The sequence below is a fragment of the Rattus norvegicus genome, chromosome 10 (assembly GCF_036323735.1).
Source record: "Rattus norvegicus strain BN/NHsdMcwi chromosome 10, GRCr8, whole genome shotgun sequence".
NCBI classification, from domain to species: domain Eukaryota; kingdom Metazoa; phylum Chordata; class Mammalia; order Rodentia; family Muridae; genus Rattus; species Rattus norvegicus.
This window is the reverse complement of record NC_086028.1, coordinates 42,145,990-42,163,578: the sequence shown is the minus strand read 5'-3', so window position 1 is coordinate 42,163,578 and position 17,589 is coordinate 42,145,990. Positions and strand designations below refer to the sequence as shown.

At 48.1% G+C, this 17,589-nt stretch overlaps 1 protein-coding gene across 11 annotated transcripts in view; it reads left to right on the top strand.

Moving 5' to 3' along the window:
* The window catches only part of Fam114a2 (family with sequence similarity 114, member A2), a 35,013-nt gene extending 33,729 nt beyond the window's left edge, over window positions 1–1,284 (top strand). For 7 of the 11 annotated variants that reach the window (XM_056984664.2, XM_056984661.2, XM_063268983.1 and 4 more), the window contains exon 14: window positions 167–1,277. In XM_056984664.2, the coding sequence (XP_056840644.1) occupies window positions 167–289 (123 nt within the window). In that variant the 3' untranslated portion in view covers window positions 290–1,277. Of the gene's footprint in view, window positions 1–166 lie in introns of all 11 variants that reach the window. The other 4 variants (NM_001402000.1, NM_001402011.1, NM_001402010.1 and 1 more) reach the window with 2 other exon arrangements.
* The last annotated feature ends 16,305 nt before the right edge of the window (window positions 1,285–17,589 follow it).

The following is a 17,589-nucleotide window of genomic DNA, read 5'->3' as shown; positions in this document are numbered from 1 at the left end:
TGTCCCATGTCAAAGTTGAGTGCAGTAGTCAAGCCTGTTCTTTCTTTACTTAAGCTGTGATGTCGGTTGGATCGCAGACACAGGTCTGTTGTTTCCTTGTCTTCAAGTATTTCCTCCTCCATGTAATTGTAACATTTTGTTTCTGGTGACTTCTCAATCCTGCCAGGCCTCAAACAGTGCCTCCTACATTCAAGATGCCTTCCAGCTTCTCCTGCCTGTGCTGCAGATCTCTCTCATCGAGAACAAGACAGAGTCACCAGATGTGAGCCACCAGCCCAGAGACCTCTGACAGAGCACTGAGGAGCAGAGGAGAGGCTGCCTGAGATTGTGATAGCAGAGACTCTGACTTTGCTCCAGGACGCCCTGCAGCCAGACGGAGACATAGTCCTGAGTGTGTGAGAGCGCAGGCAGGGCGCAGGCTCACGGTGCTCGGCTGCTCACACTGCTCTTCCCAGCCTTATAAGTAATACATTATTTAAAAAAACATATTTCAGGAAAGTCAGCGGGACATTCTGGCAGAAATGCTGGATTTTCTTACAAAGATCAGAAAACACTAAAGGCTGGCATGGATGTCATTTACAGCCAGTGGTATAATTGTTAAACAGGAGAGAACAAAACCTCAATTTGCTGTCCTGCGGTTTATGACATTCTTCGTACCCTGGGTTTTTTCCTTTCCATAATAAAGCCTGTGGCTTTTAGAGAGCTGACACTCCATTGGCCCTAAGGCAGATGGTCAGACAGAGCTGTCCTCCCTTCACCTCTAGATGCTTGGCATGGAGTAGAAACTCCTAGCCATGGTGTGAACCCCAGCAAAGTGCCCTTTAGCTTCAAATGGCTCTCTTCCCAGTGAGACCATGCAGCTGCATGTCTGCTCGTGCGCTGAGTCTCTTCAGGCTGCGCTGTGCAGACGCTGCCTGAGGCTGCGTCCATGCAGGGCACGTTCTTCAGCTGCCAACCCCAGAGCGGGAGGAAGCTCTTTTGGCGATGGGGCTTTGTTGAGTCCTATGAAGATGCTCACTTACGACAGGACTTAGCCTCAGATGTTTCCCCTCATTATTCCCTGTTTTAATGTACTTGTTACTGTGCTTTGGGAAAAGCTCAACTGCCATCCTGTACTCTTGAGTCTTCTTTGCAAATTTCAACAGTTAAGAGCTGTTTTGGTATCCAGGCTTTTTGAAAATGTTCGCTAACTTTGTGGTTTTTAGTAACTCTGGTAACTTTTGAGAGCCCCATCCTTCATCTTTGAAAACCATTACAATAAAGTATAATTATGCCTACTTATAAGTGTGGTATTTAAGAAATATCTAGAATTAAAATAGTTTACTTTAATGTTGTTCATTTTCATAAAAGGCTTAAAGAATGAAGCATTTGAGAAGCAAGGATATTCTGAGAATGATAAGAGCCTTTAGTAACATGCCATTAGGGCCCTGTCCAGCCTGTGAGGGGAGCTTTGAAAATGCACGCGCTGGTATGACCCCAGTTGCAGTCCTCTCCTCAGACACCAGTCTTCTCGTTTCTCTACTCAGAAGCCTTGCTGGTTATTTTGTTGTCTGGAGGAATCCCACGTCCCTAAGCTCTTTGTCTCAGTCATTTTCCTGGGGAGTGAAAGGGACATCCAGATGCCTGCCCAGCACTTGTTTAGAGGTGAACAGAAGTGGTGGGTGTTCCACTGACAGATCAGGGCCATACTTGCCAGAGAGCACATTTCCGAGCAGCCTAACCTTGTGTGTGGAAGACCTTGAGCAGGAGGGAGCTGCAGTCAGCCCACACTGGTGCTTTCTCTGCACACCGCTGCTGCTGTGCATGGCAGCTGCTTCTACAGTGCAGGTCAAGTGACTCCACTTCATGTGGGTATGTGTGCATGTACCGATAGTCTTAAAGTATTTCATTATTGCTTGAGAATCTCATACATGTGAACAATGCGTTGGAATTCTATACACTCCAAGCCTCTTTTCTAACTCCTAAAGCATCCCCACAATGTCCCCTCCCAACTTCATGTCCTTGAAAAAGGTTTTTTTTTTTGATAACCCACTGAGTCCCATTAGTGATGCTCACCTGTACATACGTGTAGGGCCATCCACTGGAGCGTGGGCAACTTACCAGGGACCACACCCTAAAGGAAACTGACTTATCCCTTCCACGACAGCCATCAGTAGCCCCTCAGCTAGCACTTGGTCCTCAGGAGCCCTCCCCATCCATGTTGGGATGCTGACTGGCTTTTTTTTTCAGGTTGCGGGGAGGCATCCACAGCTGCTGTAAGCTCATGGGTGCAATGTTCCTATCGTGTCTAGAAAACACTTTCCCAGTAACCCTCCACAACCTGCTCTCCAGTCTGCTCTTTGAAGCTGTCCTCTGAGCCTTGTGGGGGTAGGGTATGTACAGATGTCACAATTATGGCCGAGTGTTCTCCTGCCACTTATTTTCTGCATATTAACCCAAATAAGCTTAAATTTTTTTTTTTTTTTGAGACTCTGTATCTGTGGTTGGTCTGGAGCTTGCTGTATAGACCAGTCTGGCCTCATCTGAGTAACTTACCAGTGAACATGGAAATTTCAGTTGAGATTTTAAACCCGAAGGGCTTAAGTTTTCCATGCAACTGAAACCAGCTAACCTCTCACTTGGCTCTGAATAATTCAGCCCTGCGTTAAAAGAAAAGTTTTGAAAGTCAGCGAGCGAATATTGCCTTCAGTAAATCCAGATGCATTTCTGTATCTAGTATAACTGTATTAGCAAGAGTTCCCCAGAGTAATAGAACTTACAGAATGAATCTCTCTCTGGAGGGGTGTTTATCAGGATGACTTTCAGGCTATGGTTCAGCTAACCCAACCATGGCTGGCTATGAACGGAAGGTCTGAGGAGAATCCAGTGGTTGCTTGGTCTGCGATGTCTTCAGTGTATGCTGGGATCTTGAGGAAGCAGGCGCAAATGCCAGTGAAGGAAATGGATTTCTAGCCATTCAAGGGCAAGCGAAGCAGGCAAAGAGCAGAAGTTTCCTTTCGTGTTCTTGTATAGGCTTCCTGCAGAAGGCATGGCCCAGATTAAAGGTGTCTTCTCAAGATCTAGCATTAAAGATCTGTATTAAAGGCATGTCTGCCCACCTCAGAGATCTGGATTAGGAGTGGATCTTCCTACTTCAAACTAAGCAAAAACCCCTCACAGGTATGTCCCCCCCTCCCATTTTTAGATTTTAGTTGGTTCCAGATGTAGTTCGTCAGCCAAGAACAGCCGTCATGCTACCCTCCAGCTCACTTTGATGTTCTGCCACAGGGTCGGAAGTGTGGCTGTCAGTCCAGAACAGGATCTGCTGGCATCTGGATTGTGTAGTTAAACCCATGGCTCCCTAGCCAAGGACACTGAGGCCTCCTAAGAGGCAGACTCAGCTAGGCCCTGAACCCAGGTCTTCTGATCTGTTTGTACTTGTCTGACATTAGATCCCACCTCACTTCGGCACGTGTAGAGAGACACTGCTAAGTTCTGAGGAAAGAATAGGGGTGAGTGTATTCTGTTTAGTTTAGTTCATGCTGGTGGTTCTGGCTGAGCCATCTCTGTGTAAGGAGCTGTGGAAGTCTCAGAGGAAGGGAGGGAGCAGCTACACATAGTGAACCATGGCTGGTTTGGAGGGCCTTGTCTCCCGTCTGCCTGTCCAGTCGGGTTAGCATTGCAGATGTTTACAGATGTGTTCACCACACCCTTGTTGCTGCCTTGGCTGGTTTTGACTCAAGGAGCTGATGTCTCCTGTCTCTGAAACTTGAGAATTACCAGCCACCAATGGCTAAAAGGAAGCTCACACAGGGATCACTTTGGCTAGGAAGTCCTGTGGAGTGTACTTTAAACTCTCCTAACTATTGGGGGGCCAGAGTAATGGTGCCCTCCAGCTTGGGGGCTGCAAGACTGCTTGCACAGGCCGATAAATGACTCTCTGAATCTCTGCTCTCTCGTTTCTACGGCAACGAACAAGTAAGCAACTCTTCAACTTTCTCTATAAAATCAGCCTTGTGACGCTGTGAACCAGTCATTGGTAGGCTGAGCCTTGTAAATCATCTACGGGGAGCCCGCCACGTGACTGTCCCAAACACTGTCCTGAATGCGTATGTATCATGCACCGCTTGTACCATGTAATCCTCACAACCACCCTGCTGTTAACATACTCATTTATAGATGAAGAAACTGAGGCATGGGAGGGTTAAGCCATTAGTCTGAGGTCACAGAGGTGTCAGTGATGGGGCTCAAGCCCAGAGCACCAGGGTTCCCGCTCTCCATGATATGACACAGTCACCGTGAGCCATCAGCAGGGAAACCGGTTTAATTCTTGGCTGTTACAATAAGGACTGTGAAACAGACCAAGAGGCCTGGCTTTTAAGATGTCCCAGCTCCGCCTGCAGAGCCTCTACGGTGAGTCCGCTGTGTGGTTTTTAACCTCATATGTGTCCTGTGTTATTTCCTGAAGGGAATGGTGCAGGGATGCTCATCTAGTGATAAAACCTGTGTGCGAGCATCTGCTTGGGGTTTCCCGGAGCCACTAGACTTGGCATAGGAAGGACAATATGGTCACAGAACATGTTTGACACAGCAGGAACAAAGGCCTCCGTTATGTGGGACATCTGTGTTGATTAGTGTAATTAGTGATGAGAAAGGAGAGCTTGCTTTGCCTGGCGGCTATGCTTGTAACACCCCCCAAACTGGAGAGACCTAGACTTTGATACAGCTATACTATGTGCTTCTCAGCAGTTAAGGTAATGAACCCATCATAGATCTTTGTAACAGCTGAGGTCAATCCCAAGGGAATTCATTATGCGGATAAGGAGTGGGGGTGGGGGAGAGCCCTACAGGCTACATTCTGCATAATTCTATTTATGTAGCATTAAAATGACAACATAACAGGACCCGGCTTCTTGTCTGATGTCTACCTCAGCTGAGTCTAAAGATAGGCCAGTCTCCAGTATCATGAGGCTTCTAGAGGCTGTGGGGTGCCTGTCTCATTCTGGCTGGAAGGCAGAGGAGCAGCAAAGAACCCACAGCATGCCAGTGAGAGGACTCAGTTGTGAGCCAGCACCAGGGAGCCACTCAGACACACTGAGTCCTGGCCAAGGCAACATGGAGCCACAGTTGGGTTGGTTCGGCCATATCCTAGGGAAGAATGAACTGAATAGGAAGCATGGGACCTTGATTGGAAGGAGTGCCCTCTGTCAGAGTAGGGTCAGACTTGAATGGAATTGGGGGACTCCACAGTGCTTGCCCTAGTAGCCCCAAATCACCTGGGGAAACAAGTATCGACTGAGTGTCTTTATCAGGTTGGTCTGTGGGCATGTGTGAGGGGGAGTGGCTTGATTGTTATCTGACATAGAAGGGTCTCTTAATCCACTATGGGAGGTACCATTCCCTGGGCAAATAGTGGATGAGAGAGCTGGTTAGTGTCCTCCTCCAAGGTTCCTGACTGAGCTCCTGGGCTGACTTCCCTCTGTGACTGTGACCTGGAACTATAAGCTGAAATAAACAGTTTCCTTCCATCAGTTGTCTTTGGATAGAGCCCCTGTTTCTTCTTCACAGTAATAGACATCAACCTAGAATAATGTCCAACCTAGAATAATGTCCAACCTAGAATAATGTCCCTTCCACGGTCAAGCAAGCAGTGTGAATCCTGACCTTGAGACAGGATGCTCGGCCTCTAGATGACTCTGCTAGAGAAGCATCTGTACCTGGAAAACAGAGTCTGACTAGGCAGGGAGGGAGGGGCTGCTGGAGATGGACTCGCTCACATGGGAACAGGCTGGCTCCAGGTTCTGTAGAAGGTGAGGGGCTGGAGCTGCCCCGGAGCTGATGGATGGGAAGGTACGAGACTCCCATGACCTCTAGGCTTCCTCATGGCCTGGGCATCTAGCCTCTGCCACTTCCCTCTGCCACATCATCTTGCTAAGGTCTGGCTGCTCACCCCACAGAACCCGGAAGTGATGGCCGTGAAACAGGAAAAACCCAGCCTGGTCTCGGGATCTAAATGATAGGTGTTCACAGCCTAGGGAGAGGGTGAAGCCAGAAGAAAGTGAGGGGAAGGGATTGCACGGGTGTGAGACCCCAGGGGAAGGGAGCAGCGAATGGGAAGGGCTGCACAATGAAACTGTCCACACATGCTAGTTAAGCCACTGTGACTGACTTTACCTTTTGTTTTTGACATGTACTACATGTATCTGCAAACCTAGGTGCTCTGTCTGTGAGCCCGGATTCCTCTGACTGGTGACCCCCTTCTTTATTTCCTATCATTCTCTCACAAGCAAGCTAGAATTAGGTCAGGGTATCTTGGAATATATTCTGCTTGACCTATATCCTGCTGGCTGGGCAGAGGAAAGTAGGGGGAAAAGGTAATGGCTGGTCTTAGAGTCTTATGCCTGGCTTAGACAGCTCGCAGGTGGGAAACCTCAAACACACCTCTTACCTTTGTGGCCTAAAACTGGAAATCAGGGCCAGTGCGATGGCGCAGTGGTTAAAGGTTCTTGATGCTAAGCCTGAAAACCAGAGTTCAAGCTATGGGATCTACAACAGTGGAAGAAAAAAAACCCACCTCCTGAAAGTTGTCCTCTGACTGCCACACAAATAATGCCCTGGCGTGTATGTGTCCCTTGCCACCAACCAACCAACCAACCAACCAACCAACCAACCAACCAACCAACCAACCAACCAACCAACCAACCATCCAACCAAGTAAAACAAAACAAAACAAACAACAAAAATTCCCACCAAAACCCAAACTAGAAATCTGCTCAGGATTCCAGGGTGCTTGGCTCCATCTGCTGGCCAGTTTTGGTCATTGTACCTTTTTGCAATAGTGCCACCCTCAGTACTATTCCAGGAGGCTAAGGCTTCTAGGACATATGGGTCTGCTGTGGGGTCTGGGGGGAAGGCTGGACACATCACAGTTGTCCTGAAAGTCCAATGAGTTGCTGTCACTTTTGGGTCACACCGGTGGTGTTTCCAGCCCTCAGGAAGCTCTCACCTTGATTCATGATAGAGAAGTCCCAAGAGTCAGGTCTGTCGGGTACTGGAGGGCCTGATATTTCTGATGGTTGCAGTCTTAATTAGGTTTTATTGCTGTGAAGAGATACCATGGCCAAGGCAACTCTTGTAAAGGAGGACATTTAATCGGGGCTGGCTTACAGTTTCAGAGGTTTAGTCCATCATCCTCATGGCGGGAAGCATGACAGCGTCCAGGCAGAGTTGGTGCTGGAGGTACCAGGGGTTCTACATCTTGATCTGAAGGGAGCCAGGAGGAGGCTCGCTTCTGCAGGCAGCTAAGAGTCAGCTCTCTTTTGCACTGGGCAGAGCTTGAGCATAGGAGACCTCAAAGCCTGCCTACACAGTGACACACTTCCTCCAACAAGGCCACACCTATTCCAATAAAGCCACGTCTCTCAATAGTGCCATCGTCCTGGGCCAAGCATATTCAAACCACCACAGTCACAGAGGCTCGTGCCAAAGCAGGACCCTCTCCAGGTCACACATGCAGGTCCTAGTTTTCCAACACCAAATCCATAGTGCACTCCTCACAAGCTGCTTCCTCTGTCTCCAGACTTCCTGTCCTGGCTGACCCTTCTTCCTCTTCCCCAAACCCCCTGGAAATAGGGAGAACTGAATAAGCACAGTGTTCTATCCACTTGTTACCATGACAACCACCTCCTCCTGTTCCTGGCCCCAGTCTGACTTGGGATGTTCATCCTTCTCTCCAAGCCAGAACATTCCTGGAGGGATGGGCCATGAAGGGAGAAGGGAGGAGAGCCCCCTGTATTTGCCTACAGCTCTGGCCCTCTTCCCTTTCAGCCTCTCTGAGCCTCAGTTTCCCCTAGCCAGTCAGCTCTGTGAGATGGCCGAGGAGGAGGATGGGAGCTTGGGTGCAAAGTATTCTGAGAGTTAGTGAGCCTTCTGGTTAAGTATTAAATGTCCACGTCTGTCTATTTTCTCCCAAGTCAGTCAGAACCCTGGGAGCTAACTGCTGTGTAGTTAGTGCAGGCGCTTTGGAGCCTCAGAGCAGGGAGATGCGTGGGGAACCGGAAGGCAATTCTCGGAGTGCCGGTGAGAAGAAAGGACTATGACAGGCGATGGAAGCCCTTCCCATGTTTGTGGACTGGCAGCATTAACATTGTGAAGGTGGGCACATTACCAAAAGTGATTTACAGATTCGATGCGGACCCCATCAAAAGTCCAGTGGCATTGTTCACAGAACTAGGAAAAACAATGCTAAAACCCACAGGGGAAGCACAAATACCCTGCACAGCCAAAACAGCGCTGAGCTAAGAGCAAGGCTGGAGAGATGACATGTGAAACTTAACCCACATGACACAGTGACAAAAACGGCCGGGCACTGACACAAAGCACGAGCTGTAAGGCCAACTGAACAGCTCCCAGGAATAATGTCCCAAAGGTACGAGAACACTGGAGAACAGACAGCCTCCGGACGCCCTCCTGCAGAAGACTGAACTGGATCTGTCTCATGCTGACAAAAGTCAGCCCAGAGTGGATCACCTTAATGTAAGGACTAAACCTTAGAAATGAATAGAGGAAAACTCTTCAATCTATAGGCATGGGTGAGGTAGAGGTAGAGGCAGGAGGATCAAGAGTTCAAGGTTATCCCCAGCTGCATATTCAGTTTTAGTCTAGCCTGGGTTACATGAGCCTCAGTCTCCAAAAAAAAAAAAAAACAACAACAACAACAAAAAACAAACAAACAAACAAACAAAAAAACCAAAAAGATCAAAAATAAAACAAAGGCATGAAAAATAATGTTTAGTATTTTATCCGCTGGATGGATGCAATTCAAACCTATGTTGAGACTTCATCCTAACCCAGTCAGAACAGCTCTTCAAGAAGACACTCTAGGCACGGGAGGCCACACCAGTAACCCCAGAGCACTGCAGAAGCACCATGAGTCTGAGGCCTGTGGTGGTTTGAATATGCTTGGCTTAGGGGGTGGCGCTATTAGGAGGTGTGGCCTTGTTGGAGGAAGTGTGTCAAAGTGGGCATGAGCTTTGAGACTCTCCTCCTAGCTGCCTGAGGAAGCCAGTCTTCTGTTTGCCTTTAGAACAAGATGTAGAACTCTCAGCTCCTCCAGCGCCATGCTTGCCTGGATGCTGCCATGCTTCCTGCCATGATGATAATGGACTGAACCTGAGAACCTGGAAGCCAGCCTCAACTAAATGGGTCTTTGTAAGAGTTGCCTTGGTCATGGCGTCTCTTTACAGCAATGGCATTTCTTACCCTAAGACAAGGCCAAGCTAGGCTATGGTATGAGACCCTACCTAAAAATGACAAATCCAATTAAAAAGGAAGAGCAATTCAAAGCAAAGATATACAGGAAGAGATGGGAATGGGGAGGAGGGGAGTGGGAGGGCGGATGGATCCTCTGTCTCAGCACTGAGTATCCAGTTCCATAGTTCATCTGCCCCTCCTGCATTGTCGTTTCTGAGAGCCCCCTAAACCTTTCCAGCAAACACAGGACACAGTCAGTCTCCCTCCCTCCCTCCCTCCCTCCCCCCTCCCTCCCCCCTCCCTCCTCCCTCCTTCCCTCTACCTCCCCCTCCTCTCCCTCTACCTCCCCCTCCCCTCCCTCTCCCCTCCCTCCTTCCCCTCCTTCCCTCTCCCTCTCCCCCTCCCCCCCTTCAGTCACTCCTCTTCCAGGCTTGGTGGCAGCTTTGGGGAGGAAGCTCGCGGTTCTTTAGGGAAAGTGCATGCTGCAAGCTGTGGCAAGTGGTGCTGCTGTGTTCTGCACGACAGACTGGCTGTCACTCTGGGTATCCTCCAGGACCCGTTGATGACTCTATTCACAGCATGCACAGAGCTGCCAAGCTCCCAGTAGTTGGTTTGGTCTCCTTGAAGAGAAGGACCTGCCCACGCGCAGCTCAGACTGTAGGTACCCGGAGGCCTTTGCTGATTAATGCAAGTCCCTGCCTAGGGCTCTCAGCTGCCAAAGCTCTCCATGCCAGGCCCAGCTCACCTTTTCAGTGTGTTGTGAAGTCTTCTTGGGTGACCTGTAGTACAGGAATCCTCCCTTTCCAAACTTCTCAGGACTTTTGTGCCCAGTGTTCCAGAACTATGTCCCATCAAGACCTCTTCCACTCGGTTAGGAGCCCTGTTTTACTGTATGAGTGGAACAGGAAACTGCTAAGTTAATTTGAGACAATAGAATCTGTTAAATATAGGAGGCCGGGGCCGGGGCTGGGGAGATGGCTCAGCTGGTAAGGTTCCGTGCAGGCAAGCAGGGGCCAGTGTTCGATCCTCAGAATCTCACATTTTAAGAAGTCAGTGTTTTCTTATATAAGGCTTGCACTTGCTTGGTTAAATTTATTGCAGGGTGTTTCATTGTTTCTGAGGCTGGTGTGAATGGCCATATGGCCCTGATTTCTTTCTTGCTACACTTGTTGTTGGAGCTAGGAAAACTACTGACTTTCGTGTGTTCGTTTCGCATCCTACTGCTTTGCTGAATGTGTTTATCAGCTGCTTTGGGGAGGCAGTTTTAGGGTCTCTCGTGTGTCAAATCGTATCATGGTGAATGAAGGTACTTTGTAGTTTTCCTTTCCTGTTTGCTCCTCTTCGTTTTCTTCAGTTCTGACTGCTCTAGCTGAGGCTTCAGTCACAACACCAAAGAGGGGCGGAGGAGGTGGGCGCCCTTGTCTTGCTCCTGGTTTTAGTGACAGTGCTCTTGATGTTTTCTCCAGTGAGCATGCTGTTGGCTGTGGGCTTGCTCTCAACTGCCCTCATTATGTTGGGGTGCATTCCTAGTTTCTCTAGCTCCAGTGTCTCTTTTTATCACAAAAGGATTTTGTCCAAGGCCTTTTCGGCATCTAATGAAGTTTTTGTCCTTAAATCTTTTTATGTGATAGATTACATTTCTTGATTTACTAGTATTGAACCATCCTCGTGTCTCTGGGATGAAGCCAGTTTGATAATAATATTTTAAAATGTGTTCTTGAATTTAGTTTGGAGGGATTTTATTGAGTTTTTTTTTTTTTTGGTTTATCTTCATCAGAGATATTGTCCTGTATTTTCTTTTATTGGATATTTTTAAATTTACATTGTAAATGTTATCCCCATCCCTAGTTTGCTCCAGAAACCCGCTATCCCACCCCCACCTGCTTCTATGAGGGTGCTCTGTCACCCATCCACATACTTCCTTCCACCTCCCTGCTCTGACATTTCCCTACACTGGGGCATCAAGCCTTGACAGGACCAAGGGCCTCTCCTCCCACTGATGCAGGACAAGGCCATCCTCTGCTACTTGTGTTGATGGAGACATAGTTCCATTTCTGTGTTCTCTTGGGATGGTGGTTTAGTCCCTCCGAGCTCTGGGGAGGTCTGGTTGGTTGATATTGTTGTTCTTCTTATAGGATTGCAAACCCCTTCAGCTACTTCAGTCCTTTCTCCAACTCCTTCACTGGGGACCCTGTTCTCAGTTCAGTGGTTGGCTGCAAGCATCCACCTCTGTATTTGTCAAGCTCTGGCAGAGCCTCTCAGGAGACAGCTATATCAGGCTCCTGTCAGCATGCACTTCTTGGCATCCACAATATTGTCTGGGTTTGGTCTCTGTATATGGGATGGATCCCAGAGGTGGGACAGTCTCTGGATGGCCTTTACTTAAGTCTCTGCTCCACACATTGTCTCCATATTTCTTCCTGTGAGAATTTTTGATCCTCCTCCTAAGAAGGACTGAAGCATTCTCAATTTGGGCTTCCTTCTTCTTGAGTTTCATGTGGTCTGTGGATTGGATCTTGGGTAATCCAAGCTTTTGGGCTAATATCCATTTGTCAGTGAGTGCATACCATGTGTGTTTCTTTGTGAGTGGGTTATCTCACTCAGGATATTTTCTACTTCCAAACATTTGCCTATGAATTTCATGAAGTCATTGTTTTTAATAGCTGAGTAGTACTCCATTGTGTACATGTACCACATTTTCTGTATCCATTCCTTTGTGGAGGGACATCTGGGTTCTTTCCAGTTTCTGGCTATTATAAATAAGGCTGCTGTGAACATATTGGCTCATGTGTCCTTGTTATATGTTGGAGAATCTTTTGGGTATATGCTCAATAGTGGTATAGCTGGGTCCTCAGGTAGTACTATGTCTAATTTCCTGAGGAACCTCCAGACTAATATCCAGAGTGGTTGTACCAGCTTGCAATCCCACCAACAATGGAGGAATGTTTCCCATTTGTTGGTTCTTGATCTTAGAGCATAAGCCATTGGTGTTCTGTTTAGGAAATTTTTGCCAGTGCCCATGTGTTCAAGGCTCTTCCCCACTTTCTCTTCTGTTAGTTTGAGTGTATCTGGTTTTATGTGGAGGTCCTTGATCCACTTGGACTTGATCTTTGTACAGGGCGATAAGAATGGATCGAGCATTCTTCTACATGCTGACCTCCAGTTGAACCAGCACCATTTGTTGAAAATACTATCTTTTTTCCATTGGATGGTTTTAGCTCCTTTGTCAAAGATCAAGTGACCATAGGTGTGTGGGTTCATCTCTGGATCTTCAATTCTATTCCATTGATCTACCTGCTTGTCTCTGTACCAATACCATACAGTTTTTTTTATCACTATTACCCTGTAACACAGCTGGAGGTTAGGAATGGCAATTCTCCCAGAGGTTCTTTTATTGTTGAGGATAGTTTTGGCTATCCTGTGTACAGGGGAAAATTTGCTGAGCAGAACACCTGGGAAGAGAATCTTAGTGACTCTTATTTAGATGTTTGTCTGTGGGCACATCTCTGGGGATTGTCTAGATTGTCTGATATAGGAAGACTCAGTCTATTGTGGGCAGCACCATTCCCTAAGCTGGGGACCATGAACGGTGTAAGACAGAAGAAAGCTAGCTGAGAGCAATCAAGCAAGGGTCTGTGTGCTTACTCTCTCCTGCTCTCAACTGTGGATGTAGTGCTTAAAGTTCCTGTCTTAACTTCCTCACAATAATGCAACCTGAAATCTTAAGCCAAGTGAATTCCTTTTGTCCCTAAGATGCTTTTTATTGAGTATTTGATCACAACAGAAACTAAACTAGAATAGAAATTTCCTGGACCAGAAAATGGAGGCCTGGGAAGCCAAGCAGTGTGTAACTGATATATTTAAAAGTAGGATCTGAATTAGGGTTTAATATCTCAAGAATCCGAGTATCTCTCTAGGCCTTTCCATTGATCACCAACCATCTCTGGGGCTCTCATATATGTCCAGTCATATTAAAGGTTTATTTCTTATCCGGGCCAGCTGGGAAGGCGCTTTCTTGCAAAGCTCCTTTCTGGCCAGCAGGTGGCAGTGCTGCCCCAAGGATATGGCCTAGGAGGCTAGAAAGCTGCTTCTAGTATCTTTTGTCTGCGCAGGGGTCTGCTCTCTGGAGCCTTCAATGTATCTGCTGAACTGGGGCTGCCCATTTCCTTCTCTCCTGGCTCTAATGCCGCATAACTTCGTTTCCTCAGAGTCATTAGCGACAGATCTAGATGTTACCTGCAGCTAGAGTTTTTAAGCACAGGCCTTTCCGAGTTGGGTGTGGTCCTCTGCGCAGAAGAGGAAACTTGAGGCTTTCAGAGGCTGGAGAGGTCATGGAGCAGGGGAAGAGGCAGAGCCTGGTAGGAGCCTAGAAGTTGTGGAGCTGGTATCCAGAGATGGGGGGGGGATTCACTCTGAGGGGAGCGGAGCCGAACCAGAAGGGGATGGGGTTGTGATTCTGGGCCTTGTCTAATTTGTCCTCCGCAGTAATGGACCAGGGTCTGTGTGTCAGGCGGTCCTGCCCGCCTCTTTCCTACACTCCCCAGGTACTGATCCCCCACAGAATGATTGACTGGTAAGTGCTGTGTTCAGCTCTGATACGGCTGTGCAAATCCAGCCCAGCCTGGCACTCTGCAGGGACCAGAGACTTCCTCCTTCATCTTGGAATTCTGTCACCACGCATCGTGACACCTAGTGATAAGGGAGAAGTGGGGTGCCTTTGAGTAACACGGAGGCTTCCTTTCTGGGCTCAGTAGTTAGGGTACCAGATGCTTACAGTCACACAAAACCACCGCTGGGTCGGTGGCTTCAGGGTTCCCCTCTCTGAAATTCGAAGAATGAAATTCACGGAGAACTGCTGAGTTTAGAGAGAGTCTTATTATGGATTCACGGGTGGGAGGTTAAGGAAAGAGATGGAGATCCCTGACGGTAGGAGGAGGGCTGCACATGGGATACCATCCAACCAGCCAGTGTTTTAAAAAAATGTTTAATAGGGTTTAGAGACTGGGGTGAGCTACGGAGAGGAGGATGAGCCGGTCACTTCAAGGTAACCAGGCCTCTGTCCTCTGCTTGGGGTGGTCAATTATCTATCATAGAAAGAGAAGAAAGAGGTAACAGGACCAAGATGGCTCCCTCTGGCATTCCAGACCTCCAGACAGAATAGGACCATGAATATTGGTGACTTCTGTCCAAAGACATAAATTAGGGTAGTTTGCCCCTGAAAACAACTTCCATCCTCTGACCCTAGGAGGAACTGGTGCAGATGCGGTTTGGCTCACAGGGTGATGTGCGTGTCGGCGTTGCTTTGCTCACCGGGCCTGGCATTAGTCTTGCCTGCTGCGGGGCACCACCAGCAGGCTCTGCCTCCTTGGGTCCTCTAACCCTGCTGGGCAACACATTTGCTCTCCGCTTGTTCTGTGTCGTCCCAGAGTGGTCCGATATTCGTCATGTCTCATCCCGTGTGGAGAGAGCCCGGGGAACAAGCTCTTCTGCCTAGCGTCGAGCCTGAGGTTGAGTATAAAGTAAGTCGTTTATGAAAACAGCCCTCCGCCCGCCGTGTTATTCAGGCAGCGTGTATTCATTGCTACAAAATCGAGAATATGTGAAAGGACGAAAATTAAAACCACCTCCGTAACAATAGGATCTTTTTCTACAGTGATATTTTAATGGAATTGAATTTTTCTCATTCTCTTTTTATTGTACAAGAAATACATATTTCTCAACAGGGTTATGAAGTGGCATTTCCAGGGGATTAATTTTTTCTTTTGGTCTTACATGATTTTTTTTTATATTTGTACAATAAAGGATTTTAATTTATCGGGGCTGGCACTTCATGAACCTGTCAATAATTCTGTGAGAGGTGGTGATAGCCACCTCTGTCTGTTGAGGACCTACTAGGTGCAAGCAGTTTTTTTTTTTTTTTATGGGTGTAACTTTATGGAGGGATGGTTTATATCTCATAGAATCAACTTGTTTAAACCCATTAATCATTATAACTCGAAGATTGTTAGGAGACTGGAAAGATAGCTCCACGGTCGAGAATATATACTGCTCATGGCCTAGTGATACGTGACACAAAGACCTAAGACGCTGGACAGTTACAGTCATCAAAGCCCAGCCTGGGACAGTGGTTCTGAGCTGGGGAGAACTTTGTGAGTTTGTGTGAAGTGGGAGCAGGCTTTTAACAATAATCATGGAAAAGTGAGGCACTAGAGGATGGTAAGAAAGTTGGAAGGGGTCCCCAGGGGAGGGAAAGGCTGTTGACTTACCTTGTCAAGGGTTTTCATAGGACTATGGTGGAAACTGGGCTGACTCGATTTCTACTGAGATTGGGCAGAGCCAACGGAGGTCCTGTACACGCTACCTGTGACCCTTAGGCCAACCAGGGGGATGGTCAGATGCTGCCCTGCTAGCTAGGGAAAGTTCCCATCCCTGACTTTGATACCACCCCAGCCCCATTCCTCAGCCTGCAACAAGTAAACCACAGGCCCACGTGCTGGCACCCAGATTGTGGGTGGGAGGACAGGATGTGGTAGGAACCGCATACCCATAGGAGGATGGTGATGGGGCTGAACTTTTCCCTGCTGACTAGTAACAGGCACTCACAGGGATCTATAGACTTTTACTGCCCTGCTAGAGTTCTGTCTCTCCTGGCCAGTTAGAGGAGCCACCACTGGTGTCCTTTGCACAGCAAGGGTCCACAAGGCCAGGACAAGAAGGCCAGCTGTGAGGAGAGGGAGACCTGGCCTTGGGCCTGGGGAGAGGTCTGTGAGCTCAGGAGGCAAGCCCAGGCAGAAGGAGCAGAGCTTGACTTGGGGTCAGGGGCTTCTGAGTTAGTGACCCAGAAGTCAGTGTGAACACTGGAGTTTACACCAGCACAGACAGCTCCCTTGGAGAGCTGTTTTCTAATAGTTTTCTCTTGGAAAACCTTTAGTTTTATTGCTGGTCTTCCAGTTGGGGCTGCACAGTGGCTGACCTGTCACCCAGGTCATCACCTGGTCTACTACAGTACCCTTCACCTCCTGATCATCCTAACACCCCAGAAGCGAGTGCCAATGACTGTCTACTTTGGGCCCAGGGAGGCTGTGCTTAAACGATCATGAGTCCTACGGTCCTGTGGCATAGAGCCAGTGAATGAGGAGGCTGAGCCCCAAAGGCCTGTCCTAGGAGCAGTGTTTAGCACAGTGTGAGCAATGGCCCTGAGGCAGGAAAAGATTTCCTCAGTCTAGGTAAGGATTGCTCGAGGCAGATACCACCATCAGCAGCAGAGAGCTTAAGAGTTCCCAGCCAGGATAGGGCAGAGGTTTTTGGGATCGTGAGTCAGAAGGATGAGTTAAGGACGCACGGAGTATGGCATTCTCCCTCAGGCTTCTCTGCCCCGATGCTGATGCAGCTCCTTAGAGACGGGGAAATCACTGGACGCAGCCTATACTGGCTGTTTTCTAATATTGAGCATCCCAGGCCATAGCGTGTAGCATCAGAGTGCCAGCTGGGGAATTTCCAGTGCTGCAGGTTATGTCTGTCATATTTATTTATTGCAGTGTTAAGGACAAAACCCACGACATCACCTCTGCTACGCAAGTGCTCTGCCACTGAGCTCCACCCCGGCTCCATTTTTTATTAGTGCTTTTAAAAACCACCATTACCAAAAAAAAAAAAAATGGATTTCGTAAAGACATTTTTATATATACTTTAAAAAAAAGATTTGCTTTTACTTACGTGTGTGCTCGTGTGAGCACAGCTGCCTGCAGAGGCCAGAACAGGGTGTTGAAGCCCCTGGAGCTAGAATTGCAGGGTGAAGTGGGTGCTGGGAATCAAACTGACAACTGCTAAAGAGATCTCTCCAGGTCTCTGTGCTTTGGGTTTGCTGATCCTCCTCACTGACGCCCTGTTCCTCTCCTGCTGACCCTCTCCCAGTAACCACTTTACTCCGTACTACCCTCTTTCCTGTTCTCCTCCATAATTCCCCTTAATACCTCTTCTGTTGCTGGGTGTGGTGGCACACGCTTTTAGTCCCAGCATTCAGGAGGCAGAGGCAGGCAGATCTCTGTGAGTTCAAGGCCAACCTGGTCTATAGAACAAATTCCAGGGCAGCTAGGGCTACACAGAGAAATGAGGTCTAAAACAACCAACCAAAAACCAACCAACCAAAAAAAAATCTCTGTCCCTTACAAAGATACACGCACACACACACACACACACACACACACACACACACACACATACCACACACACACACATACCACACACACACACATACACACACACATACACACACACATACCACACACACATACACACACACATACACACACACATACCACACACACATACCACACACACATACACACACACATACTA